This window comes from Melozone crissalis, unplaced genomic scaffold, assembly GCF_028551555.1.
Source record: "Melozone crissalis strain CALT ecotype California unplaced genomic scaffold, PUWL_Pcris_2 ptg000005l_1, whole genome shotgun sequence".
Taxonomy (NCBI): Eukaryota; Metazoa; Chordata; class Aves; order Passeriformes; family Passerellidae; genus Melozone; species Melozone crissalis.
Window position 1 is genome coordinate 20,746,059 of NW_026535783.1, and position 18,685 is coordinate 20,764,743.

Consider the following 18,685-nt stretch of genomic DNA (forward strand, 5'->3'; position numbering starts at 1 on the left):
GGTAAAACAGTATTGCTTTGGCAGAGTTCCACCCCTTCTTATGCTCACACAAAGGGAAAGAACAGCCTGAATAACTTAAAGCAGACATCATACAATTTCTGTGTTACTGACCCCTTTCAGCACGTGATAGCTCTGCACTGCAGACTCCTTCTCACCTCCCTGTGGTCAGTCTTCTCTGTTGTATGTGCTCATGCTCTGTTCATAACCAGCTAAATTATATGAGGACTATTCCTAATACAGAGGAACAACTAATAAAAAGAGATTATTTCACTGATGAGCAATATTCTCCACATGATGATTCTTGCAGAAGGAAAACCTCACTTGGTTGGATGAGGAGGAAGTAATCCCTAGCTTATTAACTCAGTGTCATACAAAGTGTGATCTGTACAAAGTGTAGCTATAAATTTAGGTGTCTGAGTAGATAAATAATAGGCATGGTTCCCAGGAAGCTGGAGAGACCCTTGTAGTGCCACCCCAGGATCCTTAGGACCCTGGAAGGATGTCATGCTAAGGCATCTGCAGATAAATATGAGCACCAGATACTCATTCTCAGTACATGTCTTTGAACTAACAAAATAATGAGGTTAAGACTACCTCCTCTAGCTGCTGCCAACTGTATTGTGAATGTAGATGAGGAACATGTAGGATGATCCCAACATGAAAACAATGGGATACAATGGAAGTTATGATGTAGTATTTGAGTTGACTTGGAGCTGTCTTTCCAGGTGATTATTATTACTTACTAAAGAGGGCTTTTTTTAAGTCAAAGACCTAGTTCAGAAATTTTTGCTCCTGCTAGCAATATAATCCATTGATTTTTGTTCAATGCTATAGTAAAAAAAAAAAAATCCCAGATAGTATGTTCCATTGTAACAACTTACTCTTCCTTCTCTCTGAAGGATTTGAATTTGGCTACCACAAAATGGTAATTGCAAATATTTTGTACCTATGCAAGGTTACACCGTGGTCATTAGTAAGATCCTTAAGTAGGAGCAGTGCCTGCAGGCATTAGCAACCAGGTGCTCAGGAGCTTCTATGACTCCTGCAAGGTGCAGCCTGCATCTTCACGTGTCTTTAATAGCAAAGGAACCAAAGGAAGCCCCAGCTAACAATTATGAAGTGGTAGTTTCCCTGAAGGTATGTAGCAATGTAGTACTTCATTAGGTTCAAAAGGAGCCCTCATGCTCTCCAGATTTTGCCTGCTTTCAGTAGATCCCTTCCTGACAGACTGAGCCAGAATTAAGGACAGCTTGTAATTTCTGAAAGATAACAAAGAACTTCAAAATGTGCCATAGGGAAGAGAGCAATTCGTGCAAGCAAAGAGAGCCCTCTCCTCTCCTCTCCTCTCCTCTCCTCTCCTCTCCTCTCCTCTCCTCTCCTCCCCTCCCCTCCCCTCCCCTTTCTCTTCTCCAGAGGAAAAAGGTAGGAGCCACTGGATAACCCAGGAAGGCTGTGTAAAACACAGACACAAACCAACAATGACCTGTTTGGACAATTTCTTCAGCTGCTGCCACATCATGAAAGACTCCCAGTTCCATACATCTCATATTTCTTTGTTCTGTGTCCCTTTATTGTAAATGCAGTGACACAAACAGTTTTTTAATCTCACTATTGTGTTCCTGTGTATAATTTTGTGGTGACAGAGATTTTGAGTGTGCAGGAAGCACTACTAGAAGATGTTCAGAGCCAGAGAAGCCCAAGCAAAGTCTATAAGGGAAGGGAAGAAGTGCTGGTGAGCACCAGTGACTGATCAGATGATGCTCTGGGTCCTTCACAGCTTTCATAGGAAAAAAGCGCTGCGTTTGGCAGTGAGAATCTCTGAGCTTGAAATCATCCAGGCACAATTAACACAAATTCTGTATTTGCCAGGGTAGAAACACACTGCCTTCATAAATCACTGTGTAAGAGAAAGTAGAGCAGAAATGCTGAGGCTGGGAGCTGTGGCCCTGTCACCTTCAGTTATGACTGTAGTGGCTTGCAGCTGACAAGCTCTCCATTAAACAAGGTCTGAGATGATGCTAGGCATTGCATCATTTGTTGGTGCTCAGGTCTGCAGTCAAAACTAGGCATGCTGCAGGGCTATGCTGCATGCACATCATGAACAAATGGAAAGGAGAGAGCTCTTGCTCCATGTGTGGATGTTTATTTCTCAATGTATATATAAAATAAAAGCCACATGAAGATCTGATGTAACTCCCTTGTCTGCTGAATTTGCCTTAGAGGCAAATGTATCCTCTGCAGTATTTGGCTGTTTGTATGCAAACTATTTGTTACTACTTCAGCCAACATACAGAAGCCACAGTTACATTAATTGGACAGTTTGCACAAGCCTCTGTTTGAATTTTGTATGTATTAGCATATATTTGGTCAAGAAGTGGTCTAGGAAACCTGACCAGTATTATTTAGTAACCAGTACATTATTTAGAGACTCTTCTGGTTTTCTGTCCTCTGATCCTGACAAGCTGTACAGCCCAAGAGCAAAACAGACCAGTGTGCCCTCAGAGGAGTCAAGTACAGCTCTTTGAAGAGTTCTTTCCGCATGTCCTGTAGAAGTTCATCAGCAATTGACTTTCAGCTGTAGGCTTTTGATAACCTTTAAATTCAGTCTCCATCAAGAGCTGCCACAATTACAGATCCTCTGGCTACCTGAGTAAAAACCATTTATCACCACTCTTGGAGTGTGACGTGTGAGTCAATTTCCTACCCATCTCACACATGAGTCTTGGCCAGGAGAGTAGTGTGGGCAACAGTGTCAAAAGCTTTGCTGAAGTCTAAATAAACATCATCCACTGCTGTCCCCATGTCAATAGAAGATGTTATTATGTTGTAGACGGTGATTAGTTTAGTCCATCATGATTTGTCCTTGGTAAATCCATTATGGCTTTTCCCAATCATCTGCTTTGTTTGCTTTGTAACGATTTCTAGGACGACTCATTCTGTCACTTGCCATGGGGACAAAGCATTGTGCCTCCAGTTTCTTGGGTCCTCTTTTGGTCCATTCCTGTGGTATGACATTTTTGTCTCTTCTAGTCATCAGGAACATCCACTGAACTCTGTATCTTTCGAATGTTATAGACAGTCTCCTTACAAAAATGTCAGGCATTTTCTCAGCACTCTTGGATGTGGATTTATGGACAAAAAAGGAGAAATCTGCCTTGTTACCATTGTTAGTGACTAGCTTCCCTGCACTACTTAAGCAGTGATCTTGTCTCTTTCCTTCTGCTTACTGCTCACAAATACTGAAGAACCCTTCTTGATATTTTTTGCCAGCTTTAGTCCTAGCTGATCCTTAGCCTTCCTGACTGCATCTCTGCATCGTCCTTGCAAGGTGCTTGTAGTGCCCAGTGGCCAGCTGGCTGCCTTTCCACAGCCATTATGTTGCCTTTTCTGCTTTTAATTACACCTAACAGTTTATTGTTAAGGCAGGGAAGTCTTCTGTTGAGATTTTTTCCTTTGCCTTTGTAAAGAATAGACCATTCTTGTGCCTTCAGCAGGCACTTTCAAATAACTCCCAGCACAACTCACAAACTCCTTTGACTTTCTTGGATGCTTCCAATGGAATCTCTCACAACTAGGCTCTTGACATATTAAAGTTGTCCCTTCCAAAATTTAAGATGTTCGTCCTACTACTGATCTTCAGTGTTCTAAGCAGGACCTTAAACTCTACAATGTTTGCTCACTGTGTCCAAGGTGTCATTGGTTACCAGTGTAAGTCAAATGAATTTTCTCGGCTTGCAAGCAGTAAATCTAGCAATGTGCTGCTCCTAGTCAGCATGTTCAGCATCTACAGGAATAAGGAGTCCTTAAGATACTCCACCAACTTGATGGCTGGCATGTGCACAGTTTGGGGTTTTTTCCAACAAATGTGTGGGTAATTGAAGCCACCCATGAAGACTGGCCTCAGTTGGCCCAAGACTTCACTGAGCAGCCACAGTAAGGTTTTGTTGGCTTCATCATCCTGACAGGGAAGCCGGTGCACAACACCCTCCTTAGTGATGACCCCTCTAATCATGATCCTAAGGCATTAGTTAAATAGAACTGGCATGGTCTCCACAGCTCTCCTCTATACACACAAATATCTCTGTCACATAAAGTACAACGCCACCTCCTCTTCTTCCTTTCTTATCTTTCTGAAAATATTATATTTGCAGGCATCCATTATGGTCTCCTCATCATGTGAACTTTCCTGCCACGTTTCTGTGGTTCTTCCAGCACCTCTCACACTGGGCACAAGGCTCTAGTTCCTCCTGCTTGTTGCCCATATTACATACATTGGTATGCATGCACTTGAGGTGGCTGCCCTTAGGCTTCTTGCCTTCAGTAAGGGTTGGGCAGCATTTCTTAGTGCTCTGATAAATGCACTCACCCACCACATTGCTTACAGATGTACAAGTGTCGGCTGTGGACCCTAACCCCCAAGCTTATTTAGGGCATGATTCAGTAAGTCAGAGCCAGACTATTCAGCTTCCAGCAAAAGCCTCCATTGATGTTCCTGCAAACATGATGGGAGGGCCAAAATCACTGTTCTTCCTGATGCAGTCCCATGCAGGCCCAGAGAGCTTTGTAGGTGGAACAGCCCTGTGAGCCATTATTTGCAGAAGATCTGTCACTAATTTAATGGTATGGGACTTTCTAAAGAGAATCTGTCCCTTGGAAAATTAATCCATCTGACTTTGATCACAAGACTCCGTGTGGGAGCTATTCAGAGCAGCTCTGAAGGTTTAGCTTTGTGTGAGCACCTTGAAGGATCACCTTGTCCCATATGCTTTGCCAAGCTCTTGTCTGTCTGGTAATCCAGAAGAGTGCCATACTCCAAAAATTTATTTTGTTGCAAGTGGTAAAAAAGACACAGAACTAGCTTTATGTCATCCTTAGATATTCAAAGATTGAAATGAAGATATTGAGTGCAGTCTGTTTAAATATTATTTATGTTCTGTCTTCTCACGTGAACAAAATGCTAATTTGTGTCTCAATCCATTCCTTGTAAAATTAGCCTCTTATATTCTTTTAAAGGTGCCAAATGAAAGAGTCCTTGTTGCCAGTGAGATAAAGAGAAATGAGTGTATTTGCTTTGTTTGGAGGCTGGATGGGGTAGGCAGCAACACAAGACAGGAGCTGGTAGAATCAACCAACTCCAGCTTATAGTCAAATACCCTATTTCTGACATGTGGCACCACCACTAGCTTCAGAATAACTATATGAGAATTGCACTGCCCTTCCAGCATTCCCTGCTCATGACAAGGACGGATTGGAGGCCTGAAGCTAATTTTTTAAATACTTAATTTTAATTAACATACAGACAAGTTTCTAAACTAATTCAATATTAGCAGCATCTGATGCTTAGCCTAGTACTGTCTCCCAAAGCAGGAGGCAAGGGGGGAAAGAAAAATCCAGCTTACTAAGGTCCGCAGATACCTACCACATCAAAGTGAGAGTGTCACCATCAGGCTCTACAACTGATTTTCCCTACTGCTCGATGTCAGCGATGTTAGTTCCCCCTATAAGCACTGGGGTAAAATAAATATTTGCAAAGAATTTTGCCTCCTGCAGTGTCCTTGCATGAGAACTGTACCCCAGCCATGCCTATTGATCCTCATGAACTGCAGAAGTAAGGATGATTAGTTAAGCAGTTCAAGCCTGCATTGATTATGACTTGTGACACGTGACACATCTGTCACTCAGTCACTGATGAGTGTGTACGGAAACTACTGTTCTGAAAGGACATTCTGTGGGATGAATAATTACTAAGTTTGTGCTATTTCCAGAACACCAAGTGCCGTCTTTCCCTGGACCAGAAACACAGTCCCCAGTTCTTTGTTCTCAGAAATTACTTCAGTTTTCAATAATGGCCTACTCATTTGCTGGTGATATTTCCCAGAGCAACAGCACCAAGCATTGTACCAGTTTCCCATTAGAGGAAAGTGACCCTGCAAAAGAAAGCAGCTGTTGCTGGCCAGTGCTCAGTCAGTTGTGTGTCTTAAACAATTATTTTTCCTAGATGCTACTGCTAAAAATACATAGCTTTGCGATACAGTGTGCATTGAAATTGTAAAAGTCCATTTGCCAAGTCTGCCATTTGTCCCCTGAAATATGAAATAAAAGACTATTTGCCTGGACAGGCTTGGGGATTTTTCCAATTAATCTGATACAAACTGAACTCATTTATATACTAAATTTGTGGATGGTTTAAATGAATTTATACTGTGCCTCTGTGCCTTACTTTTATGACACCAGAAGGGAGGAAAGAGGACTCCTTACCTGAGTTACCTACAGTGGTCTGCAGAGCAATGGAGTTTCATCCTGGGGTCTCATTTTTCTGCATCCAGTAGCAATGATGGCCACCACTGACTGCTATGGGAGTAAAACCATTTCACTTATATCAGGCCCAATTATCCTGCCAAAAAAGCTTTGGGATTAGAGGTGGCACATCATGTCCATCCTGATGACATTACCAGGCATAGGTATTTATCCTGGGATGGGCGTTAGCTCACAGGGAATGTGATGAAAGTATCTCCCTTAACCAGATGCAGTCAAGCAGGTTACCACAGAACTTTTCATTTTCTCTCTCATTTCACCATTTCCCTTTTATTGTCTGCCCTGGTCACCCTCTCTCACCTGCTTATAGCAACAAGAGGCTTCAAGGAACGGAGATTTTGCCTCCTACGCTGGCACATGGACTAGGCAGTACCAAGGGCTTGACAGATCTTTCATTGAACTGGCACCTCCTACCCTTGGAGGAAAAGGAATGGTCTGTTTCACACCAAATAGGATTTTATATTTGAACATAAATTTAATCATTTCCCTACAGAGCTGAAAACATTTCCAGTTGATAGGAAAGAATGTGATTTTTTTTTTTCCTCTCTTTTTCTTTTCTTTTCTTTTTTTTTTTTTTTTTTGTTTTGGTCTGGTGCCTCAGCTTTAAGACCTGAAGTCAGTTATTTGCACATCTCTCCTCTGAGCTCTGCTCTTAGCTCAGCCACTGAGTTCAAGCAGAACAATAAATGCTACTTATATTTTACCCACCCACAAAATATCTCCAAGGAAATACTTTTAAATTTATTAACATCTCTTCTAAAGTACACATTTAGCTTGTGATAAGCAGACATAATCTCAAATGTAAAACAAGTCAATCGTTTAAGATAGCTTTCTACTAATTCAGGATTTATTAATGAACGGTGACATTGCAGCACTGGCAGGAGCATAATACTTACTGAAAACCAAAACAGATTCCCTATCAATAACTATATCAGATTTCATTATTAGCTAAAGTTCAGCTTTAAGAACAAAAAGCGACGTTCTGATTCATTAATATTGGAAACAACTGGTACAAAAGAGCTGGTTTCTTATCCTATTCAGTCAGCACTAGCATTTTTAGGCTTTTATATCTCTATTTGAAATGTCATGTATTCTGGGTATCGCATTGGGTGTGTTCCTTACCTTTCCCACCCCACTCCCCATTTTAAAGCTCACCAACTTGATAAATCCAGAACCTCCTGACAAATAATTTTATGTGTTCATCTGACATAAGGTTTGAGTCATCTGGACCCATTCCCTCCTGCCTCAGCTAGTCTATTGAACACCAATCACAGGACAGTGACTTTGCACTTTGTTTGCTTTGATCCAATTATCTAGTACAAAGCTCCAGTGACTATTGTCAGGGCTGACAGCACTCTGCTGTCTAAGCAATGAAGCCACTGGGGCTCGTAGCACAAATCTAACTGTTTCCTGTTCTCTGACACCAGATGCAGTAAATTACATTTACTCCCAGATCCCTGAACTCCCAACCCTCTATTCACGAACAGCAGAGCCAGTTCCTGGGTGGGACGGATCAAGCAGAGTAGCTGGTAAGTCTCAAGGAGCAAAGTATTATAATATCAGTCCAATAGCCATGAACTCTTTTTGTTATATTACTTTAATGAGTCTGGTGTCCTGATATCATTTAAATGCCAGGAAATAGTGATTGATGTGTATTGTAAATAAGTCAAGGCTTTTTTGAACTGCAGTAATACTCTCAAAACAAGATAGCTGAACTATAATAAAAGTACCATAGGAAACACCCCCTTTTTTTTTTTTAATGTAGAAACATTCAGTTCTTTCCATCTCTCCTGGTACAAATACATAGTATTTAGGCCAAGGTTTTGTGTCCTCTCTTGTACCCATGCAACTCCAGACAAGGCACTCACAAGACCACATACATTCTTCAAATATTTATGTGTTTTTACTTCTTTGTATACCATTCTTTCTTCTTGGGAAAAGGTGGGTTTGTTTTGTGCTTGGAGCCATACAGAGAATTTTCTAACACTTATTTTTCAGGTTATATGTGTGTCTTAAATGTAACAAGACTGTTAGAAGCTGTACATTTTTATTGTTTTCAAAATTCTTGTTTTCTAAACAATGTACTCCCTATGTCAAGACTGAATTGCTGGTGGCTACCTAAGAGGTGTCCCAAGGAAAGGGATGAAAGGTGGCTTACTTGAGAAGTGGATTAACCAGCATAGCAAAGCAATGTCTACAGCTAAGGCACCATGCACAGCTATGAAATGTGTCATTTTTTCTATAAGTTCTGTTGCAAGCCATTCCAAAATCTTTCCTTCCACCAGTGCTTACCCTGATATGTCTTTATAGCAAGCTTTTCTGTGTGTTTTGTGCCATTTTGTCAACAACAAGAAAGTATGGATGACTCAGAAGCCTTGTTAATGTAGTCCTTGATAAATGTATCGTGTGTGCGCAATAGGTGTTCTTAAAGGTTGGCTGTAACCATCCATCTTAAAAGAGGCTCAAAGTGTAAGTAGATTTTTTTTTTTAAAGAAAAGCCTCTGAATCTACAAAACAGACAGAATCTAGATCCTTCTGTTGGCACATTGGTGTCTTGTCCTGAAGTGCTGCATCATGTTTCACTGTATTTAAAGCTTCTGCAGGAACTTGTACTTGTGAATACTGGCTGTCATCTTCAAGTACTGCTTTCAGTTCCAACTCTATTGTCACGTAGTTTTATATTCTATTAGTAGATCACATTTTGCAGTAAATATGCTTTGGTTAAAAAAAGACATTTTAGCACCAATGTTAGTTCATTTTGCAACTACTTTGACAAGCTGGGCTGTTAGGTTTTCTCACAGAGAACAAACATAATGCACACAGGCAGATAAACAAGGTTCTGTTATTCACTTCTCTCATGGCAGTGCCTTTTACTGGTGAACAACTTTCTAAGAAATTAATATATGTTTATGCATTTGCTTAGCCAAGTAGCTTTAATGTGGTCCCTGGTTTAGTCATAAACCACATGTTATACCAATATCTAAAAACACTGTAGAATATCTAAAATCACAGTAGAAGACATGAAAATAAAATGTTGACAGAGTCAAAAGCTTAAGCAAAGTAGCCAGAGTTAAAATACAAAAGGATCACTCCTGTTAACCTTTGAGGACAGCATTCTTGAAGAAGTGATAGAATTTGTTGCCTGAAGTCTCCCAATTGAATAAGACATTGTTACATCATACTACTCCATACCATAGATAAAAATATGTATCTAGCAACTCTTCTTAAATATAGAACCATAGAATTTTAGATTTGGCTTGGAAGGGACTTTAAAGGTCATCGAGTTCCAAGTGTCCTGCCATGGGCAGCGATGCCATTCACTAGATCAGGTTGCTTAGGGCACCATCCAGCCAGGCCTTCAAAAACTAGCAGGGATGGGGCATCCACAGCTTCTCTGGGCAGTCTGTTCCATGTCTCGCCACCCTCTGATGTTTAAATCTGCCCTCTTTCAGTTTAAAACCATTGCCCTTTGTCCTGTCTGTATCTGCCCTTATAAAGTCCCTCTCCCTCACTTTTATAAGCCTCCTAATGGTACTGGAAGGCTGCAATAAGGTCTCCACAAAGTCTTCTGTTCTCCAGGCTGGACAATTCCAGCCTTCTCAGTCTGTCTTCATGAGAGAGGTGCTCCATCCCTCTGATCATCTTCATGGCTCTCCTCTGAATCTGCTCCAAAAATGTTGATGTCTGTCTTGTGCTGAGAATCGCAGACCTGGATGCAGTACTCTGGGTGGATAGAGTAAGGGCAGAGGAGAGGGGGATAATCTCCTCCCTCAAGCTGCTGGCCACACTTCTTTTGATGTAGACCAGGATACAATTTGCTCTCTGGGCTGCAAGTGCACACTGGTGCCTGATATCCAACTTTTCATCCTGAGAACCCTCAAGTCCTTCTCCTCAGGGCTGCTCTCAAGGACTCCTTCTCCCAGTCTGTCCTCGCATTGGGAATTGCCTCGATCCAGGTGCAGCTCTTGCACTTGCTGAACTTTGTAAGATTCTCATGGCCTCACTTCTCTGGTTTGTCCAGGTCCCCCTGGATGGCATCCCTTCCTTCTTTTGTGTCAGCTGCCCTGCTCAGCTTTGTGCCATCTGCAGATTTGCTGAGGGTGCCCTGGATCTCACTGCCCGTGTCATTAATAAAGATACTGAAGAGGGCCAGTCCCAAGAGAGAGCCCTGAGGAAAACCACTCATCACTGGCCTTCACCTGCACACAGAGGCATTGATCACCATTCTCTGGCTCCAGCCAGCCAGCCAATTCCTTATCCACTAAATAGTCCATCCATCAAATCTATGTCTCTCCAATTTGGATGTCTGGATAGATGACATCTGTTGGTCTTCTCTTGGTGACCTTTGCCATTATTCCATCACAGAAGACCACCATATTAGTCAAGTGTGATTTTCCATTAGTAAAACCATGATAGTTCCCTCAGATAACCTCCTTATCTTTTTTGTGCCTTAGCATATCACTAGGACCATCTGCTCCATGATCTTCCTAGGCACAAAGGTGAAGCTCACTGCTCTATAGTTTCCCAGTTCTTTCTTTCTCCCCCTTTAAAAATGTGGGCAGTATTCCCCTTTTTCCAGTCAGTGGGCACTTCACTTGACTGCCATAACTTTTCAAATGTGATGGAGAGTAGCTTGGCAACAACACAGAATTAAAGAATCATTGACTAGTTTGGGTTGAAAGGGAACTTAAAGATCATCTCATTCCCCCAACCCATCTGCTAGGGGCAGGAATATCTCCCATTAGACCAGGTTTCTCAGAGCTCCATCCAGCCTGGCCTTGAATATCAGCCAGTTCTCTCAGGACTCTGGGATGCGTGTTATCCAGTCCCATGGACTTGTGACTATTCAGCTTCATCAAGGGATCTCAAGCATATTTTTCCCTTGCAGTGGGAGGGTATTTACTTCCCTCCCCCCACCCAGAGAATCAGGTACTTCAGAGAACTGGGAAGCTTGACTCTAGTGAAGACCGAGGCAAAAGATCTCATTGAGTACCTCAGCCTCCTCTATATCAGTTATCACCAGTTCTTCATTCTTGTTTGCAGGGAAATACAAGGAGGTAGATTCTTCTTGGCCTTTTTTCCTAACCTATGTACTTACAGACTTCCTTTCGTGTTGTTTATCGTATTCCTTGCCAAGTCCCATTCCAGCTTAGCCTTGGCTTTCCTGACTCATGATATTAAACCATATTACTGTATTCTCCCTGAGTCACTGTCCCTGCTTCCACTGGTAGATGTTGCTTTCTTACTCCTTGATTTGAGGAGGTGACTTTAGCTCAGTCTCATGCCAGTTTCCAGCCCACCTTGTTTATTTCCTACCGCGTCTACTTTTCTATCCTATATTGGGATAGAGAGCTCTTGCATGCTAAGAAAAGTGGTCTCAAAGCCTTGTCAGCTCTGATCAGCACCTCAGTCCTTAAGGACAATTTCCCAGGGGATCTCATTCACTCCTTGAGCAGTTGAACGTTCTCTCTTGTGAAGTTCAGGAGTTTGTCTTTGCTCCTTGCCAGGATCATGCTCATCACGGTCACAAACTCAAATACAGCCAGGTTCACATGATTTAACTATCAGATTTTTGCTATCTGCTTTGGAATTCATTGCTACTGTACAAGCCTTCTTATAATGCACAATACTGACCTATATTTGTGCATCAAAGCAGGGAGGGTCTGACAGATGGCATGCTCTTCTGCACTGCCCATACATGACACTCAATTATTTCACATGAAAATCACCAGTCTGTAATGAAAAGCCATGCACCAAATATTTTTAATTTTCAAAGAAAAGGAAGCACAGGAGCTCTAGGGGAACTCAAGGTGCTACTTCTCTCTAAGACGGTAACAGGCAGCTAGTTGATGGGCAGGTGATGCCCTGTCTTTTGAATTGTGGTGCTCAGGACAAGTCAGGAAATTCTGCCCATCAGATATTATTTTCTGAATGTGTTGTTGCTGCCTCATGGTTCAGCTTATCTTCAGTTCAGTTGGCCACTCAGAAACGTGCTAGTTTTATGATCTTCACCACAGACAAGTCAGCCTCTATGTTTGTCTTTGTAATGCTGAAAGTTGTTGAACAATACCTGTCTGAGCAGCCCTGGAGAGGCCAAGCGATGTGCAGAGCCCACTCACCCAAGCCCTAGGGACAAAGCCAACATATAAAATTCTTCTTCCTTTCTTCTTCCCCCTCAAGAAACTGCGCCTAGAAAGTTCTAGAGTGTTAGTGTTGGTACCTGCATCTCTTTGTTCAATTATCATTATAAATTGTATTAAGGGCTTCAGAGCAGAGGCACTTGAATAAGATATAAAGGGCACTTGCACACCAGTTCCTAGGCTGGGACAGTCCAGAGCAAGTGATCCATGCTAGCTGCTCTTTGAGCTTCAATATGGCACTGTCTGCCACAATTTCTCATACCAATTGCTTTGAAAATTAATTGCTACCAGCCCTGGGGCAACAGGTCTTTCTTTATTTCCAGCCTTAATTTCCTGTTTCCAACCATGACAGCTGCCTTGCAGTCTCCAGCTGCACACTTCAGAGCAGAGCGCAGTTCTCAGCCTTGCAGCTCCCTTCTGGCTGCCCAGGCTGCTGTGGGATGGCCAGGCATGAAAATGCCAGCCCAGAAGGGATGTTAAAAAACTGTAAGCCCTACTTTAGTGTGGAAGTGGCCATCCTGTGCCCAGGGTTGTGACAGCTATGGACACAACTAGTCCACAAATGTCCTGAAGCAGTGGAAAAACACAGTCCTTAGGGATAGTCCCTAGGTTGCAATGGTCAAGGGGAGAATGGTGCTTCTGCAGCCCACTCTAGCCTTCAGCAATGCATCACTCTCAAGAGACAGAAATGCTCCTTCACCCACCGGCATCTCTGTCCCCTGGCTACATGCAGGTGTTTCTGTGGTGTTGTACTTGACCTATCCAGTTCCTGCTGGGGCTGGCTGAGGTCTGAGCAGATGTACACAGCACGTAGATGGACAGACCCAACCATTTTGCCCACCAGGCTGCACTCCTAGGGGGCAAAGGAGACCATGTTATGAAGAGCATGCTCATGCTCACCAGCACATTCATTTTCTATCTAGCACTATAGGCAGTGTAATCATGCATGTCATGATAAATTTCCTATTGATGATGAAATGCTTTGCTTTAAGGTTACAGGAAAGGTAGTTTTACTGTGTGTGAATAAAAAGACTGAGGAAATATATTAAAGTAACAGAAAATTTTTGTATTAATTTTTTTTTTAATACAAACCAAGCTACATTGATTCTTGGGAAAAGATATTCTGTACTCACTTGAAAGTAAATCAGGAAAAAAAAGCAAACATTCCAGTTTGTGGTATTCCCAGGTAAAATAAATCATGTTTATACCATTGAGGTTTGTTGATGAAAGTGATCATAGTAATTTCACAAACACTTGTCACTGCCTGTGGTAATTTGTAATTAAGTGTCTGTGGATGTCTGTCCAGGAGCCAAATGTCTTCATATGCATACAAGGAATGCTTAAACAAATGAACACTTTGGAAAGTCTGAGATGCCTTTGCACATTTTTTCTTTGAAAAGCTGTCTAGTGGTATGTCATCATATCTCAGAATGGGTTTTGGAGCAGAGTAGACTGCTCGTCTATTTCCACTGTGTGGTCTACACTTTTCATCTCATTACTACATCCTTAACTGCCACAAAACCTTTGCTATTCTAAAGCAACAGCCCTCACACATGTTTTTACCTGTTGTTTCATGACTCTTTGAAAATCGGTCCATTATTACTTTTTTTTCAACTTTCACAATGGTGCTTGATGCTTATTTCACATAAACAAGGGAGCACTTTTGGGTATTTTGTATATTCTCTTAACCTGGAAGCAGAGGTCACAGTTGTTGTCTTGGTGTGAAAGCTGAGAGAGCTGCCCTGCCACACACCTGTGGGAGAGCTTGTCATATGCCCATGTGATTTTCTTTTCCCACATGCAGAACAGAGATAAACAATATTTCTTCACTCTTCTGAAATGTTTTGAGTGCTACGAATGGCAGAGTTTATCAAGGACAAGTATTGATAATTAAATGGCCTGGGTGTTGCAGCAAACACAACTTGATACCAACTTACTGGCAGTTTGATGGCAGAAAAGAGAGTAGAGGGGTTCTCTCTGAATTTTGAGGCAAGTTCAGAATGAAAAGTTAGAGGGCAACCTGCATGCTATCACCTCCCCTTGTCTAAATTACACCTAACCTCTTGGTGCTCTTAGTTGACCAAAGACAGCTCCATGTGACGTGAGCTGGAACAGAAGGTCGTGTTTGCCACAAATATGCCCGGCCTCCACCTGCATAAAAAGCCGTAGTGTAACACTGTCCACAGCGTTGCACCCCACCTCTAACGTAGATCGCTTAGCCCTTTAGGAGCAGGAGACAGGGAAAAGGGGCACCGTAGTTTTCTTTGTCTGTTTGGCAATTAACCATTCACTGGCTTTTTTTGTTGTAACATGCACTTCCTCTCTTGTTTTCATTCAAGCTTTGTGCACCATGGAAATTAATGTGGAGAAAGACAAACAGACAGGAGAGACCAAGATTGTCTCTGCTTCACCTGTTGGCCCAGATGAGGCCCATCAAAGAGGATTCAAAGTCTATGATGATGGTTCCAAGGTAGTCTATGAGGTTCACTCTGGTGGCACAGTGGTAGAAAATGGAGTACATAAATTAAGCTCAAAGGACGTAGATGAACTTATGCAAAAAGCTGGACAATCAAGTGTAAAAGGAGGGTATGAAACAATGACTGTGTCAGACAAAAATGTGGTAGCCGATGGAAACCTTAGCCATATGAAGGAGCAAATGCTCTTCAAGGAGGCAAAGCTAGAGATGGTACACAAATCCAGCAAAGGACGTGCTGTGAACCGTCAGCCACAAGACAAACCCTGTGGTGGCGAAACCCCAGAGCCCAGTGCAGATCAGCCGGTGACAATGATATTTATGGGCTACCAGAACATCGATGATGAAGAGGAGACAAAGAAAGTTCTGGGCTATGATGAAACTATCAAGGCAGAGCTTGTGCTGATCGACGAAGATGATGAGAAGTCACTGCGGGAGAAGACAGTGACTGATGTTTCCACCATGGATGGGAACGCTGCAGAGCTGGTCTCTGGCAGGCCCCTGTCGGACACGACAGAGCCCTCCTCTCCCGAGGGGAAGGAAGAGAGCCTGCCCTTGGAAGCTGCCCCAGGTACACAAAAGAAAAAGCGCTGTCAATGCTGTATTGTCATGTGAACACCTCCTCCTTCCCTGCTCCAGGCAGCTCCTGCTCCATCACTTACCTAGACCTCACTGTACTTCTAACTGCAATACTGTGAACTGGAAGTGAATGCCTCCATTGCCTTGCAGTTGGGTTGCTTTTCTTTCTAGTTCTTCCAGAAGAGGAACGCATGGTTATTTTCCCATCAGACATACTATTTGGTGTTGGGGAGGGGCTGGGGGCTTTTGGCTTCTCTTTTTCTTTGTGTTGTTGGTGATGGTGTTTTGTTTTGTTTTGTTTTTTCCTTAGTACTACAGAGTGAGAGATTAATGAGAAATGGAACATATGTTTATTTGATTTATATATATATTTTTAATATATATAATGAAAACACTTTTTATGTTTTTTTCTTTAAGTATCTGGCAGGCTTGATCAGATTCCTAGGATTTTGTGGGAGTCTGAGTTTCACAGCCACCAGATATGAGAGCCTTAAAAAATGTTACTTCTCCTTTTTAAGAAAAATCACATTTAACATTATTTTATGTATCATATTTTTTATTTCTTGGGGAAGGCTCAGATCACTTTACTGTTTTGATTTGCTAAAAATCAGGCAAGCCTTTCCCAAAAAATTGCATCATTTTGTTTTTTAGTAACTTTCAAGTTTAGTTTGCAGTGTCAGAAAAGCCCATTAACCATTTCCGCTAATTGGTGATACCAGAAGTGGACCTTAATTATTCTTTCTAGAAAATGTATGAATGATCATTCTGCCTTATATAAATCTTCCAGATTACAGTATTGTAAATGCACTTCATCTCCCCAAATTACAGTTAAAATTGACATGAAAAAGATGCAGCTGTCACACCAACAGAAATGGACTCACTCATCAGAGTTACTTTCAGTAACTCTGCCAATGTTTATACATGAAATTTTCCTGCTGAACTCCAGTAGAAGAGGGATGCTGCTTTCTACTTCCCTAGAATATATGAACTTTTCTGACAGCCTGACCCTGTTCCTACTGGATTCAGTGGCAAAATTCTCAGCGCTGGGAATGGGGACAGGGCCAGAGTTTTCCTTTGTAGTTCTTACATAAGGGTAATTTCTCACAGAGTGTACCTCCAGGTAAAACTCCCGTGGAGGCCCACTGGAGTTTTGTCAGAGCAGCTGTTTTGGGAGATCCTGTAGCCACAAGACAAATATTTTCAAAAACTGATGGTGTTTTGGATGCTTCATTTTCTAACATGGGGCACTAAAAGATGCCTGATTTCCAGTGCATTTTTCTTCATCTGACCTCTGAAAATCAGGCCTCTTAAAAAACAACTAAAGATGAAAATGTAAAAATGTGAAGGCATCCAAAATCAATAGGTCTTTCTTTTTTTTCTTGTTCCTTGATTCTTCTAAATGAGAAAGCAGCTAGCTTTTTCATGGTGAGTTATTATGAACCTGATTCTTGTATCACACCAGTTTGGCTTAAGTTTAACTTCCCTCAGTGTAGTGGAGTTATTCTGGAATTATAACTACATGAGTGAGATTAAAAATCAGGTTTTACATTTTCTGATAGTGTGAACAAGTGCTGAAGATTATTTTGAAGTGTCTTTGAAACTATCAGACTTTAAAAATCAATAACAGCAACTGAAAAAAATAGTAAAAAAAAAAAGGAAAAAAAAAAGAAAACAACAAAAGCCTCTTTTCAGTCTGAGGTGGTTCTTATGATATTGCTCTTCTTTCTTGGATGGTGCTTTTACTGCATTAATTGTTAGTCCAGAGCATCTGATTGAGCACAGTTCTTGCTCTGTACTCTTTTCTTTCTGTGCCAGTAAAAAAAGACACTTATTCAGTGGTGGTAATATGAGGCACACTGAAAACCTACACATACAAAAAAGCAGAAGGTAATTCCCATGTTAGGTCACTCAGCTGTCACTATGGAACTGGTCAATGAAACTTCTCACCACTGCCCAGGTGACTGTCAGACAAAAAAAACCCCAAACAAGTAGTAAAAAAGCAAGCATAATGAAAGACAGTCTTACCTCTTTGACACCTGCAGAAATTTTGCTGACCTCCATATCAGCTGGAGTGGCAGAAATGAATAAACTTCCACATGCTCCCTTTGCCTCCCCTGGGGGCTTTTGTTTGGGAGAAGGACCAAACTCACCCAGAGAAGCTCTGCACATCATTCTTTGACTCAGGCTTAGGTGGTTAAGTTTTATCACAGGGTGGAAGGGCCACAGAGCCTCATATTGCAACAAAAGGTCTGGTGGCTGTTAAAAACTAGCAGCCTATGTGTGGTTTTGGCTGAGTTCTGTGGGGTTTAGGGGTTTTTTTGGTTGGTGGTGGTGGTGGTTGGGTGTTTTGTTTTTTTTCCGTTACTCTCTTTTCCCAGAAATGCTAAACATTTACAATTCTAAACATTTCTTAAAACAAGACCCTAAGTTTTGATCGCAATATGGCAGGTGAGGCTGTCCCCAGGCATGTTTAGGAGCCCTGCAACACAAAGGGTGAAGCCCTTTCTGTCTTGCATGTACCTGTGGATGATGTGGGAGCCTGGCACACTTTGCAATAGTTCTGTCGCTCTGGGGCCTGCTCACCTCACCAGTAATACTCGGAAACAGATCTCCCAGCCAACTCCTCCTGGCCTGGCCAGTCATCTTGTTGCTCACCACCTCTTCCCCTCTGGGTGTGATGCCACCTTCACGGCCATCCTGGCCTCATGATGTCTTCACAGCCTAATCTTTTTGCCCCTCTACTCCTGTCCTCATATGAAATTTTTTTTTCAAAACCTCCTGCTTGGGAAATTTAGGGTATCATGCTAATCTAACCCATTCTGTCCCTGCATCTCTTGAGCCATGTGCTCCCCTGTCAGATGACCTTCTGGTTCAGCACCAACTCAGCATTTTGGGGATGACTCCCTTAGCAGCCAGCTTTGGGAGATGTTTGCTGATGCTGGGACCAGAACATGTCTGAGACCACTGCACCATCTGAGGCACAGCACGGTGGGGAGATGGTGGCACACCATCCAGAAGTCCAGAAGTGGCCCTTTAGTGGTTAGAAGTAGAGCACAAGCCTTAAACCTTAAACCTCTCAAATACCTACTGCTCAGTACTTGTAGCTAACATTGAGTGCCTAGGAAGGCCAGTCATTTTTATGTGTTCACATTAACTCCATGGTTAACAGGCCCCAGTA

General features: G+C 42.2%; 1 protein-coding gene across 6 annotated transcripts in view; it reads left to right on the top strand.

Annotated features, from left to right (window-relative positions):
- Positions 1 to 18,685, top strand: part of PALM2AKAP2 (PALM2 and AKAP2 fusion) — a 266,500-nt gene that overhangs the window by 111,585 nt on the left and 136,230 nt on the right. The window contains exons 6-7 of one of the 6 annotated variants that reach the window (XM_054281727.1): positions 7,743 to 7,844; positions 14,795 to 15,499. The exons of 4 other annotated variants lie outside the window; for them this stretch is intronic. In XM_054281727.1, coding sequence (XP_054137702.1) covers positions 7,743 to 7,844; positions 14,795 to 15,499 — 807 coding nt within the window. Of the gene's footprint in view, positions 1 to 7,742; positions 7,845 to 14,794; positions 16,622 to 18,685 lie in introns of those variants that run through there. One more of the 6 variants, XM_054281717.1, reaches the window with a different exon arrangement.